This window comes from Taudactylus pleione, unplaced genomic scaffold (genome assembly GCF_031769625.1).
Source record: "Taudactylus pleione unplaced genomic scaffold, aTauple2 ptg000711l, whole genome shotgun sequence".
Lineage (NCBI taxonomy): Eukaryota > Metazoa > Chordata > Amphibia > Anura > Myobatrachidae > Taudactylus > Taudactylus pleione.
The window spans coordinates 12,528,346-12,548,128 of record NW_028285113.1 but is presented as its reverse complement, the minus strand read 5'-3'; the positions used below and the strand labels follow the sequence as shown (position 1 = coordinate 12,548,128).

At 44.2% G+C, this 19,783-nt stretch overlaps 1 protein-coding gene across 1 annotated transcript; it reads left to right on the top strand.

Moving 5' to 3' along the window:
• Positions 1-13,396: 13,396 nt before the first annotated feature.
• On the top strand, positions 13,397-18,241 carry LOC148477498 (uncharacterized). Its single transcript, XM_088456716.1, has 2 exons — positions 13,397-13,466; positions 17,304-18,241. The coding sequence occupies exons 1-2, from the start codon at positions 13,397-13,399 to the stop codon at positions 18,239-18,241; spliced, it is 1,008 nt and encodes a 335-aa protein (XP_088312842.1).
• Positions 18,242-19,783: the final 1,542 nt, after the last annotated feature.

Below are 19,783 nucleotides of genomic sequence, written 5' to 3'. Positions count from 1 at the left end.
AATTTGACCTACATGAATCGTGAATACCGACTGAAGACGCCGTCTTCCCAGGAAGGATACATTTCTTCAGAGGTTCCACATTGTGAGAAACCATCGTATAGGTAAGGTGCATTTGGAATGGAAAGGAATGTTCCCAGAGTGACGAGAAATTGGTAGAGTGCCATGTCCTTCGGTATATGACCACGCCCATTTTTTTGGTGGGCACCATTCTGCAACTTGCCCTGGGCTCCAAAGACCCTAGTTACACCTCTGCAGGGAGACTCCTTGAAATAGTAGCAATCTCTCTGAGTCTAGCAATCTTCCAGATTGCACCTTACCCCCATTATGTAGCTGTTACATACATTCAAATAAGATTATTAGTATCATTTCCCTGCATATGGCTACATGTATTTTCTGAAAAGTATTAGTGTGTTTTCATCAACAAATAGATCTTACTAACTGCTTTGGGGCTCATTTACATTTGGATGTAAGTTAATTTTATGACACGCCTCTCAGATGTAGCAATACACACCCACTTTCCCGCTTCGCTCCTAGGTGGTCTCACAATCTCCATGAAATGCTTTTTCAAAAGTAGGCAAGTATGGGTGAGATGCAATGGGCTGTGGTAAGAAACATTGGCAGGAGTGAGAAGCAGGGGCTTGCAATGGTGAAATGCAGGGGGCAGTAGTGAGAAGCAGCAGGGTGTTGTGAGTTGCAGAGGGCAGTAGTGAGAAGTAGCAGGGTGTTGTGAGTTGCAGAGGGCAGTACTGAGAAGCAGCAGGGTGTTGTGAGTTGCAGGGGGCAGTAGTGAGAAGCAGCAGGCCGTGGTGAGATGGCATAGGTTATGAGATGCAGGGGACTGGTGACATGGTGTAGGTTATGCGATGCAGGGGACTGTGGTGACATGGTGTAGGTTATGAGATGCAGGGGACTGTGGTGACATGGTGTAGGTTATGAGATGCAGGGGACTGTGGTGACATGACGTAGGTTATGAGATACCGGGGACTGTAGTGACATGGTGTAGGTTATGAGATGCCAGGGACTGTGGTGACGGCATAGGTTATGAGATGCCGGGGACTGTGGTGACATGGCGTAGGTTATGAGATGCCGGGGACAGTGGTGACATGGCATAGGCTATGAGATGCAGGTGACTGTGGTGACATGGTATAGGTTATGAGATGCAGGGGACTGTGGTGACATGGCATAGGTTATGAGATGCCGGGGACAGTGGTGACATGGCATAGGCTATGAGATGCAGGTGACTGTGGTGACATGGTACAGGTTATGAGATGCAGGGGACTGTGGTGACATGGCATAGGTTATGAGATGACGGGGACTGTGGTGACATGGCATAGGTTATGAGCTGCCGGGGACTGTGGTGACATGGTGTAGGTTATGAGATGCTGGGGACTGTGGTGACATGGTGTAGGTTATGAGATGCCGGGGACTGTGGTGACATGGCATAGGTTATGAGATGCCGGGGACTGTGGTGACATGGCTTAGGTTATGAGATGACGGGGACTGTGGTGAGATGAAATTGCTCCAGTGCAAAGCTGGGATGGGTCGCTAGTTCCTTTATAAAATAAAAACAAGTGACTAGTTGTAATTAGCAAAATAACAGTACTATAGGGACTACCTTTCTTTCTTTCTTTTTCTTAAGTATCAGAGTACTACAGAGACTACTTCTGTTTGTTATCTTTCTTAAGATTGTGGGGTGTTTTTTTTAGTCTAAACTGACAATCCATTACGTTGCTAGCTTGGAGATTAATAGGAACAATTTAGAATTTTTGGCGATTGTCTTTTTTTAACTGGGGGCTTATAAGATTGCCTTGTAGACAAAATTAATAGTTTTCCCTCCTGACGTCAACACGAAAAAAAAAGATTTGGTTTTGACGTGACACACAATAGAGCCACGTAAAGTTGTCCATGAGAAAAAAGTCTCCACTCATGTCAACTCCAGCCACGTTAAGGGTCTGTCCCTGTGCTTTATTGTCATAGCAGACTCTTACAGGAAATTGGACTAGTTTGAAATAGTTTTTCACATAAATGAAATAGGAACGGTAAAATATATCAGGAAACAGGGCTCACATCAATTTTTCTAGAGAAACCGGATAATACATATCAATCTCTACATGATATAAAATAAGTCCATCATAGTGATATATCTCGGTTTAGGCAGTGTAAGCCAAGAAAGCACTTGGACGTCTGTTTTTTCATGGACTTGCTTCACTAAAATAGTCACTGCTCGGCTCCCTTTTGTCATACATTTATCCTTCCCCCGGACAAAAAGACAGACGCCTACCATGGACTCTATTTTATACTATGTGTATAAGCTTCTATCAGTTTTGCCACTGTGTCTATTTGGGAGAATTCACATCTCAGGACTTCTCAGTATTTAACTCATAACTGATTATTGAATCCTACAAAGAAAAAGGTATAATTACAAAACAAGAGAATTAAAGTTTTGTTATGAAACCCATTACACCAACAATATACATACTGCCGAAGGTACATAAGAGCTTGATAAATCATCCAGGAAGGCCAATCAGCAGGAGTAGGAAGCTTGACAACGAATTTGAGTATATCGACTCAATATTGCAACCTATAGTGACTAGAACTAGATCCTATTTGAAGGACACCACAGATACAATATTGAAACTCAAGTCTATTAATTGGAGAAGAGGAATGACATTGGCTACGGCTGACTTAGCATCGTTATACTACAGAAGAAAAAAATTATTTTGTAATCAAAAGTATCGATTTTATTTAAATAAAAAAACAATTACTTCTACATTGATGGTAATTATATTCAAAGAGTGGGCACTGCTATGGGCACCAAGTTCACCACAAATTATGCCAATTTATTTATGGCGCATTGGAAAAATGACTCATTTTGACAAAATATAGCTTTTGGTGAGAACTTGGTGTCCTGGAATCGTTTCATCGATGATATTCTCTTCACTTGGAATGGAACAGAAGAAGAACTAGAGATATTTTGTAACAGCTTGAACATCAATGATAGGAATATCAAATTAAGTTTCGATAAAAGTACAGAAAGGTTACATTTTTTGGACCTGGAAATTTATATCGAGGAGAATAATATTGAAACGAAGTGCTACAGCAAACCAACAGATGCCAATAATGATATAATGACGAGTGAACATCATAAAAATTGGTTGCTAAAAGCCAATTTTGATGACTAAGGGGGGTATTCAATTAGGGTGCGAAAAGTCGGAATCGGTGATAAATTATCGCTGATGACGTCATTTTCGCATGTTTCAATTATCCCTGTATTCAATTTCAAAGACTTTTCGCAGGTTTGAAAAGTCTTTGAAAAAAAACGGGGATAACTTTTCACCATGTTTTACATGGCGAAAAAAAGTGCAGAATTGGGGTTTAGGGGTGCAGGTTTAAATAAAAATAGCCTGCACCCCTGGGAATGTCATAAATATAAACTGTCAAAAAAAGTAAAAAAAAAAGGGACACCCCAAAAAAATGAATTAAAAATTTGGGGTGAAAAAAAAAAAAAAGTGGAAACAGTGTTAAAAACTAGGGAAATAGGTTTAGGGCTGTTCTGCAAGTATGCGGCAGGTGTTTTCTAGAATAGGCTATTAGCGGCAGGTGCATTTTTGCAGAATTGTAAAAAAATTACTTTAGGGACTTAAAAATATGCTAGTACCCCATATTTGATGGGACCACTTAAAAAAATGAAAGAAAAACCTAAGTGCATCACTTCTTCAATGTTGGGAAAAAAACACCTGCGGCTATTTAAAACCCTGACTTTCTTTTGCAGGCAAAAATGGGGGTACCTATAGTGATCCCCCATGTCTGGACATCTTTAGGGGGGTCCTACAATTATTTCCTGAAAATTCCCGTTTTTTTTTTCGTAGATCCAATTTCGCAGAGTACCGTTTTCGCTCATTTTAAATTGCATACGGGGATAAAATGGGTACGCGCCCAATACTTTATCCCCAGAAAAACTCTGATGTGGAGAGAAAAGTCCAGCATGGACTTTTCGTTCCCTAATTGAATACGGGCCTAAGCCATAATTGCAGTAAAGAAGAGGTATGTAAGGAACAAATGCAAATTATGGAAGACAGGTTCATAACAAAGGGATACAATGCCAAAAAACTACAAGAGGTAAAGGAAGATATCATCAGTATGGACAGAGAGAGCCTATTAAAGAAAAATGAAGGAAGAACAAAGATTAAGGAGAATCAAGAGCAAACATTTTTTTACAGGATATACAAAACAATATAAACTGATAGAGTGGAACATAAAAAAAATTGTCACCTTCTTAAAAAAAAAAATAATTATGTTGGCTCACAAATTTGTAAATAGAAAAGCAGCAAATTTAAAAGATAAATTGAGTAAAAGTGCACTACCAGAAAAAATGGAACATCCTATAAGATCAAAAGGGTTCAATATACTGTATGTGGAAACTGCCAAGTCTGCAGGCAAATAAAAACATCCTCAACAAATACATGGACTTTACAGTTAAAAGTAGAAAATATGGCATTACACAATTTATGACGTGTCATACTACTAATGTAGTTTATATGATCGAATGTAGTTGCGATTTAATAAACATAGGGAGAACAAGTAGAGCATTAAAAACTCATTTTTAACATTTACGTAACATCAAAAAAGGACTCAGCACCCACTCATTATCTATCCATTTTAGGAAAAAACACAATTGCAACCTAGCAAAGGCTGAGATGAGATGGATTCGTAAGCTAAAATCCTTATAACCGGGTGGTCTCAACCAGGATTTCGAACTAAAATGGTTTCTATAAAAATAAATAATTGTCCATCTGTTTTTATTCATGTTTAGAGCCACATTCTTCTCTTATGTGATTAGCTGTTTTTAAAGCTATATGGAAGGAAATATTATTCATGCTTTAAGCTATATTTAATTATTCCATATGCTCTATGAATTATTTTAGGAGTTATATTTAATGAATATTTTATATGATATATATTAATTATGGTCTGCGGTGAGGGAGCCGGGCGACCGCTGGTAACAAAATCTTAGCAGGCACCCGGTTAATGGAGCCTCCCTACGGCGCTGGGCTGAGGTGGGTCGGAGGAGGCTGGACTGGTTCCGTTTCCAAATAAAACTTACGGAATGCAGTTCCGCCCCGTTCCGGCCCACTTTAACCCCTAGATATAAGTGTTAGGTTTACATTATATAATATATCTTTATTAACCTATATCAGCTTTTACAGATAGCAGCAAACTGGAAGTATAGAGATTTATGATATTGGAGTTTACAAATAATATTCAGAATGTGACCCGTATGTATTTGTCCACCATATTATATAAGGATTGGAAAGTGATTCCCAGCCACATTGCCTTGAAAAAGAGCCTGTTGCTCAAAAATCATTGGCGGTGGAGGGGAACCATATAAAGTGGATGCAAATTTAGCCCAGAGGTTGCTGTCTTAGAACGTAGGTCGGTGGTGTTCCGGAAAACCCTGATACATTAAGGTGACATCTATATGCGTCTAAAATTATCAACTTCTGGTAAAGCCTCCACTCTTATATCGGATTTTAAGATATATGTGTTTTTATCATTGGATTTTTATTATTATATGCATGCTTCATATTGTTGCAAATAAATTGTACAAACTATATTACGCAATTGTGGGGACATTTTCCCTGATTCAGAGCCGGACGCTCTTTGTGAGCGCTCGCTCTGAATCTGGGCGGCCTGTTTTTTTTTTTCTGGCTGGCCTCCAGGCCGCTCGCTAAGCTGTGGGTGACCACCCACAGCTTTGCAAGCGGCCAGGTGATGGTCGCGATGGTCGCGACCATCGGGCTTGCGACGAGACCCTTGTGGTAGGGTCTCATTCCTGCAAGCCCCAGTGAGCTTCCTGCTCTAATAGAGCAGGAAGCTCACTACTGACATCACGAGTGATGTCAGTAGGGCCGCCCTCAAATGGCAGGCGTTCCTTCGGGCACGCCTCCTTTTGGCCAGCCACCCCTCCTCCCCGCCTACAAAACGACAGCCACTCCGTTTTGTTGCGAGCCCCGGAGCGAGTGATTTCTCGCTCGCTCCAGGGCTCGCGCACTGCCAGGCCATCGACCCGCTTGCGAGCGCATAGTGCTTGCGAGCGGGACTGAATCAGGCCCATTGTCTCCTTTTTCATTATATTATATATATTGAAAACTCTCCATCCTGAGAACATTGGAGAGGGAATCATAAGTTGAGACATACAAAAAAGGAAAGTACTATTTCAGTATATACATTTATTGCCCTTTTCTATTGTGTGATTTACTTTGAATTATTTGGTTCATGCGCCAGAGTCCGATTCCATACATGTTATTTGTTCAAATTCAGTTCTTTTTTTTTTTGGGTAGAACTAAAGGTTGCAGGACTAGGCAGCGACACCAGTGAGCGCCATTTGGTGGATCCACCAGCCCTTTATCTGATTATTGATACTGCTCAGGCAATTCACATATGAACTAAATGTATTGTGCACATTAATGTTATGGAATTGGAGAGTTATATATGGCACAGTACTCATAGATATGGAGAAAAGGCATTTGTGATGTTATACTTGTATGTTTGTTCACAATTTTAAGGACCATTTATTGTTATTGTCTGAATAAATTGGTTTAGCTATAGTGGCTGAGCACTTTTACATCCACGTCTATCTTACCATTTATGATAATTTTATTTTATTTTTATATTCATTTTCATTTTATTTCTGCTGTAGTCATTTCCCCGTCTTCCTTTATACACCAGTCTTCACCCACATTATCACCAGTTATTGCTGTATGAGGTAGATAGGAGCGCCATAGGGTATTGCTCCAGTACTATTCCTGCTGCCTTATGCTAATGCCAGTACCAGCCCGTCTATGCCAATTGTCTGTCCATCTTCATACGGATTTTTGGCCTGGCCACTGTTTCTCCATCCATAGCTGTCACTATTAGTATCAGGGCTTATACACATTCCATGCTGGGTGTAATAGAGCCATCTGTACATGCGTCCCATCTCTGCCCGCACACTGCACCCAAGGGCGGCCTATACACCCATGACACTCCCGTCAGACAGGGCAGCCCTGCATGGCAGTCACCCAGTAACGCAGATATCAGGTAAATAGAGAGTTATGTGAGGAGCGCTCTGGCGCTGCCTCCATCCTCACAGGTAAGCTGAGCAGGCGGTCTCTAGGACCTGCTGGAGCTCAGCGCGGGGTCTAACCTCTGACATGTGCTACTGCGTATGTGCAGCATCTCCCGGTGTCTTACTCCCTGGTATTCATGCTGGCAAGAAGTGACTCCAAGACTCTCCAACATCCTAGCCGTGCACAGTCTATACAAGCGTACACTATGGGACTGAGTCAGAGCTGGACGCTATTGCATTCGTAGCTGTGATTGCACTTGCAATTTATGTGCAGAAATATGCTAATGCCGCTAACAGGCTCCCCGCCTGATATTCTGTGTGACGGACTGAGCTAATGTTGCTACACCGCAGAGGCGTCACCGAGTCTGGTGACACCCGGTGCACACTCTGACTAACTCCACGTCTGAAAAAGGGTGTGACCTAAAATAAAGGGGCGTGGCCTAGCCGGGGATCCCGATTACTTCACACTGGGGGGCAGCCCAGCAGCGCCTGGGCTGCCCCCGGAGACTGGACTGTCAGCACTGTCAGCTCCTCTTCTATGACAGGAGCCAGGTGCTGGAGGAGAATGTCACACTGCAGCACCCTGTTCCTGTCACTGAGGAGGGGCCGGCATTTTGGTGTCACCCCCTCCGAGGGTGATACCTGGGTGCGGCCTGCACCCCCTCATGATGCCACCGTTACACCCACTTCCCCTATCTGCGCTGTGTGCAGATCCCCTGGGGGAGGAGAACACCAGTAAGTCCCCGGCTGCGAAGATTCCACGTCACCTGTCCCTCTAAAAATGGCCACTAAGACTGTGGTTGTGTGAAAGGGAACGCAGCCGCGATGGCAGACACACCCCTGGAACTCCCATAACACGCCCACGGTCCGGCCTCCTTTTGTGAAATCTACATCTGGCGCGTGTGAAGTGAGACTGCCCTCTGCATTTCCTGCCTGCACAGTAGCAAAAAATCGCTCAACTGTGTGAACATCGGCCTAGCGTACATCTCAGGCCCTATATCACCACCGCTATAGTGTTTGGGCACATTGCTGACATCCGACGGGTTATTTACCGCTTCCATGCCCAGTGCACTACAAAGTCCAGCGATACCCAAAAGCACCAGGCTGCTTCTATGTGCTACAGTATATCCCTGTGTCTTATGCTATTTGTTGTTCAGCATGCGCAGTCAGTGATTTCTTTCTATGGCGCAGGCACAGTTTGCAGATATCCCAGGGATTCATCCGCATTTCCCCTTGTGTCTGACTCAGATCAGCCCTGTAGCGCATATACAATTGCTGACTACAGCTCCAACACATCTGCCTTACACTGGCTGCTAAATGACCTGGACAGAAATGTTTCTTTCTATAATTACTGTACAGATACCGCTTAAGACCTCACTGCTGCTTGCTGTGTAGGGACTATGGCCTTTATTCAGAGGCGGCCGTACGGCCGCCTCGATGTTTGTCAAGTGCGCATGCGCACGAGGGAGCTGGCTCCCTCGTGCGCATGCATGAGACCCGCTACGACCGACAGCGCTGGTCGTAGCGGGTCTCTTTCCAAAGGGGGCGAGCTGTCAATGTTGATTGACAGCTCGCCCTGTTTGGAAGGTGGGCCGGGGGGTGGCAGCCCAAACGGTAGGCGTTCCCATGGGAACGCCTACCGTTTGGGGGAGGCCCCACTGACATCACTAGTGATGTGGCGAGCTTCCGGCTCTGACAGAGCCAGAAGCTCTCCGGGGCTTACGACAACTGAGACCCTACCCTAGGGTCTCGTCGTAAGCCCCGAATCACCCGCGCGGTCGTTAGAGCTGTGGGTGTTAACTCACAGCCTAACGACCGCAACAGAGGCGGGCGGTCAGGATGCAAGTGGCCGCCCAGTTTCTGAGCGACCGCTTGCATCCTCCGACCGCCTCTGAATGAGGCCCAATATTATTGTTATAGTTGTTTTATTATTATAATTTATGTTAATAAATCTATATATATTTTAAAAAGTCATAAGTGTATGTGAGGGGCTGGCCGGAAGGAATTAGGGGAGCGGGGGTGGCATTCTATGGCCCTGCCTGTACTCCTATCTTGTCTTTATGTCCTGTTTTGAATATTCGTATACACTTGATGTTTTTAATTGCTTATGCTTTACTTCTCAATGCACTATTAGTACTGTACCTCACTTTGGGGCCCATTTATCAAGGATCGCTTTTGCAATGCGATCAGGGCATAGAAACCTATGGGGAAGGCGGCTGCAAGAAGCAATGGAGGGATCACAGCAGGTATCGGAGATACATGCTGTGGTCCCTCCTTCATACATACGGGGGATCCTTATAGGGGAATTCAATATGGAGCGAAAACTCAGTTTTTGCGTTAATATCGCACCTATGACGTCATTATCGCAGGTTTTGCTTTTACACTGTATTCAATTTCAAAGACTTTTCGCAGGTTCGAAAAGTCCTTGAAAAAAAACGGGGATAACTTTTCACCACTGAATAGGTGGCGAAAAAAAGTGCAGAATTGGGGTTTAGGGGTGCAGGTTTAAAAAAAAATAGCCTGCACCCTTCAGAATGACCCCTTGAAACGATCTGTGTCATAAAAAAAAAATCAAAAAAAAAATCGGGACACCCCAAAAAAAGCACTTTGAATTTGGGGGCTAAAAAAAAAAAATATTGGGCAACAAAGTTAAAAAATAGCGAACTTGACTCTGGGGGGGTCCCCAAGTATGGCCCAGGTGTTTTTTCATTGCAGCTCCTTGCGGCAGGTGGGTTTTTCATGATTTTTTCAAGTCTCTTTAGCAACTTTAAAATATGCTGACCCCCATTTTCAAGTACCCCAAATTTGCTGGGCATAGTTATTTTTCCCCCCAAAAAAATCTAAATGCTCTTCTGCACCACTTTCTTCAAAGTTGCATTTATGCACTTGCCGCGGCTATTAGAAACCCCGACTTCCTTCAGGAGTTAAAAATGGGGGTACCCATAGTGATCCCCTATGTGTAGACATCTTTAGGGGGGTCCCTAGAATATTTCCTGAAAATTCCCGTTTTTGTTATCCTGTAAAAAAAATTAGTAAAAATTTACAAAAAAAATGACATAAGGTCCCCCCCCCAATAGCCAAACCAGCCCCAGGCTTGCAGCCAGTGGTGGTTTCTAAGAATACGGGGAACAAAAAGTGTAGGGTTCCACCGTATTTTAGAAACCAACCCAAGGGACTAGTGCTGGTTTTAAATATAGGGGGCAAAAACGACGTGGGGTACCCCCTATATTTAAGACCAGCACCAGACCCAACCAACCGGGGTGTAATGCCACAGCCCGGAGACACAATCACCGGGGCTCCAGGTCCAAAGCATTACACCCCAAGTCGGTCAGCGCAAGCCGGTGATCTCGGGGGAGTTGGGGACCCCCAAAAAAGGGTCCCCCCTCTCCCGAGCACCACAGGCTTACGCTGAAGCCTGGGGCTCTTGCCCATACCCCTTGCTTGGTGGGTATGGGGGTAATAGGGGGGCCAAATAATGTAACACTATTGTACTTTACAGTGGAACTACAAGTGCCAGCATGCCTGCCATTTTGCACTTGTGAAACTACAAGTGCCAGCAGACATGCGGCGCTGGTCTCCGCAGTAATCCATGGGATTTAAAAAAAAAAAACGCATTTAGCCGATCCACGCAACACAGCTATCTGTATGTGTGTTGTCACACATACAGATAGCTCCCGAATGCCAGCTGACGGCACCTCACGGGGCATTGCGTCAGCCAATCAGTGGCAGCGCTCATTGTAGAGCGCCCACTGATTGGCTCCGGCTACTGACAGTTCCCACGTGGGTGAGTCAGCCCACGTGGGAACTGTCAGTTGCCGGAGCCAATCAGCGGGCGCTCTACATTACATTAACTGATACTAACAGGATTGTTGATAGTTTTTTAGTGGCTACTATTCACAATTGGAATGTGCCCTTGCTCTTCGGAGCATATTGGTATATTGTTATGCCTGTTGTCCTGACTAGCCCTGCAATTTATTTCTTTACCCTATAACTACAAGAAAAATAATAAGCAAGATAAAAAATGATAAAGAAAATATATATATGGTATATTTCATTTCCGGCTATACTATGTGGTGTAAGACAAATAATAATAATAATAATAATAATAATAATAATAATAATAATACAATTTGCAGAAACGGGTTGGTACTGGCATTAGCATAAGGCAGCAGGCATAGTACTAGAGTAATACCCTATGGCACTCCTATCTACCTCATCAGCAATAACTGGTGATAATGTGGGTGAAGACTGGTGTATAAAGGAATACTGGGAAACGGCTACAGCAGAAATAAAATTAAAATTAATATAAAAATAAAATAAAATGACCAAAAATTGTAAGATAGACTTGGATGTAAAAGTGCTCAGGCACTATAGATAAATCATCGTAATCCTGATCTAATACAAATTTGATCACTTTTAGCCAATGTTTTGCAGTGATGATGCGGTATTGGTACCCAGGTAGGAAAATCCAGAGTAACAATCTGATCTGCAAAGCGACAAAACAAGCCCAACTTTGGGAAAGTTCGGCGGACAGAATCCCAGCCCTGCAATCCTGACAGCAGTCTGAATCCCAACTGTTGACATCCCAACGGTGAGTAATAGGATTAGGGTTAGTTTAATGGTTAGGCACTAGGTGAGGGTTAGGCTGTGTGGGGAGGTGGGGTGGGTGGGTTAGGGGGAGTGGAGGATTAGGGTTATGCTGCAGGAAAGGTGGGTTAGGGTTACGGCATGGGTGTAACTAACATAGGTACAAGGTGTGAGGCTGCTTTGGGGCCAGAGCTTAGGCGGCTTATCTTCCTTGTCAAAGTTTTTCACCATTGGGTGGTACATAGGGGCCATTACAAACTTTTACTATTGGGCCTTCAACTACCTAGTTATGTCCCTGGGTTAGGAGGAGGGTTAGGGTAAGTGTTACTTACCAAATTCTGTTGGGATTCTGACCATCGGCATCCTGACCGCCGGAATCCCGTACCCAACCCTACTTATAGACCTATGGTACAGAGGAATATACTGTATGGAGGCGTATTGCCTCCTATGTAACCCCTCCTATTGTTATTACCCTGCACAATATATTGATACTGCTTCCTATATAAGCCATTCCAATTGGAAACAAATTACATCTACTGTATAGGCCTTTAGAACCCTTTCATTACAATTATTATAAAATATACATATATACTGCCTATTAAATCGTTCACATCAGTCCCTGCCCTAGAGGAGCTTACAATCTATGGGCATGACTCAGAGACGTACGCTAATGTCATCACAGCTGCTGTGCAAAAATATGCAAATGTCGCAGACGCCGGGATATGTATTGGGACATCCACAGGCGACTTTGCAAATCCCAGCATCTGTGTACAAAGAGGCGGCATCGGTGGCAGATGCTTCAATGTTGGCAGTTCTCAGTAGCTCTATGGTCACACAGAATGGCAGCGGGAACTAAGACGCCACAGCCATATTTCTTATATACGGGATCGCAGACGCAGGATGTGACATGCCCACGAAACAGTCGCAACATGTCTGCGTTTTTAACCAACACTCCCTGTTACATCCCCCAAACAATGTTGGAGGAGGTAAATGTTGGAATGTAAGCATGAGGTACAGGGGCAGTCATACCTTCTCTCACATTACTTGTTATGCTCTGTATTACATTCAGCCAATCATTACTACAGCTATAACAAGGTAAACATTATACTTCTAGGAATTTGTTATAAAGAAATGATCTTGCTGTAAGTGACCTGTCTACTTGTCATTCCCCTTCCTAAGTTCTACTGCTTGAGACAGAGGTTATGTCATGTCCAGGATACCCCAACGGAAGCTATAGAGCTGGTAATATACATTTGGATGTGCCATACATAGGGAGACATTTTGAGCTCTTGCAGATATATAATATATAAGGTATAACTGATAACATCATTCCACAATAATGTGCAAATTAATTATCATCAATGGTCAGCGCCATTAATGGAAATACATAGACTAAGCAGCTGGCTCTGGCCAGTATGGCAGTGTGACTTCTGTGATGTCACTGTGTGATCCATTATGACACGTGAGCAGGTATAAAGCACCAGAGCATACTGACATCAGTGGCATTTCTTCAGTTGAGGCACTTGTTGCTGAAGCTGTTTTGCCTTTCCAGAGTGAATTGCTGATAATTATTATATATAACTTGAATTGCTGATAATTATTATATATAACTTTCAGTACTTTATAACTGTGTTCAGGCACCATAACATTTGTGCTTTTCCTGAACTTTTTTATTTATTTCTATATTAACATCTGAATGAAATGAGTCGCAGAGAACTGAGAGTTCTTCTGGAGGACCAGAGACATTGGGCGAGGATACATGGAGATCTTGGTGAGTAAAATGTTTAGGGCAGTAAAACCAATCTAGATCAATCTGTAGGGCCTGTTAGCTGCACATTAGACCCATATCCTACCTCACATTTTGTTTTTATTCTTACAAGTTTATACATTGGATATTTTGGGCTATTTTAGAATAATCATTCAGTTGCTGGAGTCAAAGAGGGTATTGATGTGTTAATGACACAATATGATTTTTGCCTTGTGTTCTGAATGCTGGAAAAGAGGTGAGGGATTTTTAAACAAATAGATTACAGGTGGATTTGTGTATGAGCAGCTGAACGGAGATGGCAACAGCAACTGTAGGTTGGCCCAAAGTTATATAGAGTTTCAGTGTTCACCAAATAATTGTATCATCTAATTAGATTGTAACCTCTCATGGGCAGGGCCCTAGCAAACCCTTGTTTTCCTGTGTGCATTTATTTTGTTTTATGTGCGCCCTGTTTTATTTGTGTCCTGTTTTCTCCACTGTCTGCTGCTGTGGATCATGGTAGTGTCTTACAAATCCACAACAATTATAATCTGTACAGCAGGTGTCCTATGAAGCAGAAGGAATTATCACTGTTGGTGTACAACTGTCCCAACTTTAGGAAGATTCCAAATCGCCATGTCCCCAGCGGGTGATTTTATTATAAATATACAATTTGTTTTAACGTCTCCTAACAAATCGGTACAATAGTGGGACGACTGGACATTCCCCTGAAACTGGGACTGTACCACTATAATCAGAGCCGGATTAAGGCCCACATGGGCCTGCAGCTGAAAATGTTCAAACGCCTATACTTAGAAGGGGAGGAGTTGTGATCGGTGCTGTGTGAGTGTGTTCGAAGTCACCTTGGTGTGTACACCCCCTACACTATGAACACTAACTACAAAGAATTAGAAAAATTGCATCATTTTTTTTTGGGAGGGGGGGGGGGCTAGAAAATCTATTTAAATACTTAAAATTTATGGCCAGATAGGCAGCTGGTAATCATGCTGTCATGTTGATGGGCCTATTTTTATGTGAAGGCCTGGAGCTGTAGCTCCATCCGCCCCATTGTTGATCTGGCCCTGACTATAATCACAGTTGGGAGGTATGGTGTCAGGATAATGTCTGTGTATTACTGGATGATTCCTTCAATGCAGAGTTGGCCACAAAATTAGTGCATTTTGAGGTAAAAAAAAAGTGTACATACACCTGAGTATATGCAGCAATATGCAATAAAGTCCACCAGCCTTTGCCAGTTCAGTCCCTAGGGCCAGGAGAAACCAGCCCCATGCTGATGGCATTAGGACCCTTCCCAAATACCCCTGAATGGTAGTAAGCCACCATGCCTAAACTGTTGGGCATGCTGGGGCTCCTCATATTTCCTCCATGCTTTTGTGTATAACTCATACAGTAGGTAATGCTAGACTGAATGATAGTCTATAACTTTGTGCCTCTAAACAGAGTGGCTTCACTCTGACTGGTTAGACTAGAGCGTGAGAAAAGCCAATCTGATTGGTTAAAAGTACATATAATGTACAATTATACAACATACTACTTTCATAAATGTTATAAAAAAAAAAAGGAAAAACCCCCTAATCTTACCCTGGATCTAGGTGAGCAATAATGTGGTAACATAGGAATGTGTTGGGGAGTATTTGGTTAACCATTTAACTGATGAATACTTTTTTTGCAAAAGAAAAAAAAGTATTACAAATTATTTCTTAATTAATTAGGTTAATAAATACATTTTTTTTTGCAGAAACACTTTTAGTAAAAATTATATGCTTAGCAGATCCCTGTATTATCATCATCCTTGTAACATTAACCTTAACCCCTACACCAGTGTACATAGAACTGCATTGTACCATTACCCCCCTGCAATAATTGGTCCCCCAATAGATATATGGCTTTAAGTGGGCCCCCCTAGTAACCATAGATAACCCCTCACTCTTTACCCCCTCCACCTCTCATATATACAGATGGCAGCGGAGGCTCTGTGAGTTGGGACCAATCAGTCCCCATACTGAGCTCTGCACTTGGAGGAGATGAATTTCACACATCAGCCTAATGACATAGAGCCAGTGTTGTAACTAGGGTATTTGGAGCCCAGGGCAAATTTGAAAAGGGAGCCCCCCCCCTCGATGTGCGCGCAGCAAAAAAATGGGCGGGGTCACTTAAAAATGGGGCGTGTCAACATGACACACCCCTTTATTTTCACACTGAACATTCCTATCCATATGCACCTTAACCCCAGTAGTACCCCTTATACAGTACCCCCAGTATGCAGTTGTGGTCCCTCTCATGCAGGCCCATAGTAGTGCCCCTTATACAGTATCCCCAGTAGTGGTCCCCCTTATACAGCCCCCAATTAGTTCCCCTTACTCAATACCCCCAGTAGTGGCCCCCCAAATGCAGTGTCCCATGTAGTGTTCCCCCTTATGCAGTGCCCCCAGTAGCAGTCCCCACAATGCAGTGCACCCAGTAGCGGTATCCCCTTATGCAGTGCCCTTTATATAGTGTCCCCAGTAGTAGTCCCCCTCCTATGTAGTGTCCCCAGCAGTAGTCCCCCCCATGCAGTTTTCCCAGTAGTGGTCCCCCTTATGCAGGCACCCAGTAGTGATCCCCCATCCAGTGCCCCCTGTAGTGGCCCTTCCTATTATTCCCCCCAGTAGTGGTCCCCCCAGTGCAGTGCCTCTAGTAGTAGGCCCCTTTTATAATGCCCCCAGTGGTAGTTCCCCCCCCAAGTAGTAGTCCCCAGTAGAGGTTCCCCCTCCTGATTAAGTGCCCCCAGTAGTAGCCCCCCCCAGTAGAGGTCTTCCCAGTAATGGTGCCCCCAGTAGTAGCCACCCCTCCCCCATTGTGCCCCCACACCCAGTAGAGGTCCCCCCAATAGTAGCCACCCCCCTCCCCCATTGTGCCCCCACCCCCAGTAGAGGTCCCCCCAGTAGTAGCCAACCCCCTCCCCCATTGTGCACCCAGTAGTGCAGACAGGTTTTAAAAAAATATATATAGAAATATACTTACCTGAATCCACGCTGCTGCTGCTCCGGTCTGCGACAACGCTCCTCCTGCCGCCGCCACCGCCCGCGAGTCCTCCCGGGCTGGCGCGCTCAGCATTATGATGTCAAGATGTCTGTCCCATTACCCACTGCAGGAGCTGGACGGAAGCCCGGCTCTTGCAGTGGGTGCTGCAGCAGTCAATGAGAGTCTATCTGACTCTCATTGGCTGCTGTTTAACACACGTATTGCCGCCAGCGCTGGTGGCGATGCGTGTGTTATGCACAGCCTGAGCCCGCCTCCTAGCGCTATTGGGCAAGCGCTCAGGGGGAGGGAACGGACTCAGCTGTGCAGTACAGGACCGGCGCTGGAAGCCTAGCGCCGGTCCTGTGTAAATGTGTAGCGCTGACCGCACTCATTGCGGTTGGCGCTACACTGGTTAACTAGGGTGGGTGGGCCGGTACCGTGGCATGGTGCCCCCCCACGCCGCCAGTCCCAGGGCACGCACTCCGCTCGCCCTGCCCTAGTTACGCCACTGCATAGATCAGGTTTAGATAATCTATATTATTTGCACACTCCATTAGTATAAATTGCCTCTGCGAGAATGCTCCTTCCCAGCCATGTTCCCTGATAATGTACATACTATCAGGATATGTCTCACTATGCATCGCCTGTACTTACATGTCACCAGTTTTTTTTAGCATTTGCAGTACAAAAATATACAAAAACCTCTCCACAAACAAGCGTACATTTACCCTCTATCAGGCCCAATACATGTAAATATTATTGCTGTAGTTCATGATACTGTTTGATGTTTATATGTTATCTGAGGGTAGTTATTATAGCTAAGATATATCTTTTCAGATGAACCCATCATATATGATGAGAGGCTGCGCTCAGAACGGAGAAGAGCTGTAATGAGGAATAGACATCAAAATGCTACAGACAGGAGCCGATCTCCGCAGCATCGTGGGCGCTCACACACCACCAGAACACAGCCTACTCTACATTCTGGGCAATCTCAAGGCATTATGACTGAGAGACCAAGCCAAAACTCCAGCACTGGGACGAGTGAGCCTCTCCAAAACCCCAGCACTGGAACGAGTGAGCCTCTCCAAAACCCCAGCACTGGGACGAGTGAGCCTCTCCCAAACCCCAGCACTGGGATGAGTGAGCCTCTCCCAAACCCCAGCACTGGGATGAGTGAGCCTCTCCCAAACCCCAGCACTGGGACGAGTGAGCCTCTCCCAAACCCCAGCGCTGGGCCAAGTCAGGCTCTCCCAAACCTGAGTCGTGGGCCAAGTCAGGCTCTCCCAAACCAGAGTCTTGGGCCAAGTCAGGCTCCACCAACCCCTAGCCCTGGGCCAAGTCAGGCTCTACCAACCCCTAGCCCTGGGTCAGGTCAGGCTCTCCCAAACCAGAGTCCTGGGCCAAGTCAGGCTCTCCCAAACCTGAGTCCTGGGCCAAGTCAGGCTCTACCAAGCCCTAGCCCTGGGCCAAGTCAGGCTCTCCCATACCATCAGGTATCTGCTGAAAATAGGCAAATTATCTCGGCCGGCAGTTGGACACAACAATTCAACAGACTCCCATCCTGCATTATCACTGAGAGTGAAACCGAGGAAACCTGCTCAGTTTGTATATTGAATTATGAGAATGGGCAGCAGGTTACAGTTTTACCTTGCAGACATATATTCCATTCCCTTTGCATTGCACAATGGATCCGAAGAAGGCAAAACTGTCCTCTGTGCCGCAGCCTATGCTTTCCGCAGAGAACATGGAGAGACCGTTGTTGTATCTTATGAATTCCAAAGGAAACGAAGCAGTAAATATTGCCATAACACCAGGCTGGTAAGATGCCAAATGGACTTCTTGCCCTGGGCAGAACTTGGTCTAGAACCGGCCCTGTCAAGTTCATCTAAAGTTGCTGCTTAATCAAATCGCAGCCTTCCACCTATTCCTGCCTTTACTGCTTCTACAAGTTCATCTGAAATTGCTGCTAATCAAACTGCAGCATTCCACCTATTCCTGTATTCACTGCTACTTCAAGATCATCCCAAATTGCTGCTAATCTAACTGCAGCATTCCACCTATTCCTGCTTTTACTGCTACTTCAAGATCATCTCAAATTGCTGCTAATCAAACTGCAGCATTCCACCTATTCCTGCATTTACTGCTACTTCAAGTTCATCTCAAATTGCTGCTAATCAAACAGCAGCATTCCACCTATTCCTGCATTTACTGCTACTTCAAGATCATCTCAAATTGCTGCTAATCAAACAGCAGCATTCCACCTATTCCTGCATTTACTGCTACTTCAAGATCATCTCAAATTGCTGCTAATCAAACTGCAGCATTCCACCTATTCCTGCATTTACTGCTACTTCAAGTTCATCTCAAATTGCTGCTAATCAAACAGCAGCATTCCACCTATTCCTGCATTTACTGCTACTTCAAGATCATCTCAAATTGCTGCTAATCAAACTGCAGCATTCCACCTATTCCTGCATTTACTGCTACTTCAAGTTCATCTCAAATTGCTGCTAATCTAACTGCAGAATTCCACCTATTCCTGCATTTACTGCTACTTCAAGTTCATCTCAAATTGCTGCTAATCAAACAGCAGCATTCCACCTATTCCTGCATTTACTGCTACTTCAAGATCATCTCAAATTGCTGCTAATCAAACTGCAGCATTCCACCTATTCCTGCATTCACTGCTACTTCAAGTTCATCTCAAATTGCTGCTAATCTTACTGCAGCATTCCGCCTGTTCCTGCATTTACTGCTACTTCAAGTTCATCTCAATTAGCTGCTAATCAAACTGTAGCATTCCACCTATTCCTGCATTCACTGCTACTTCAAGATCATCTCAAGTTGCTTCTTAATCAGACTGCAGCATTCCACCTAATATATTCCTGCATTCACTGCTACTTCAAGTTCAACTCAAGTTGCTCCTTAATCAGATTGCAGCATTCCACTCATTCCTGCATCATCCCAAGTTGCTGCTTAATCAAATGGAAGAATTCCACATATTCCTGCATTCACTGCTTCTACAAATTCATCTGAAGTTGCTGCTAGACCAGATTGCAACATTCCACCTATTCCTGTATTTTGCGCTACTTTTCTTTTTCTTTTCTGCATTATCCCAAGTTGCTGCTTAATCAAATTATTCCACATATTCCTAAATTAGTTCATCTGCTTAAGTTAATTTCAAGTTGCTGCCAAATCAAACTGCAGCATCCCACATATAGCTACATTTACTGCTACTTCAAGTTCATCTCAAGTTACTCCTTAATCAGTCTGCAGCATTCCACTAATTTCTGCATTATCCCAAGTTGCTGCTT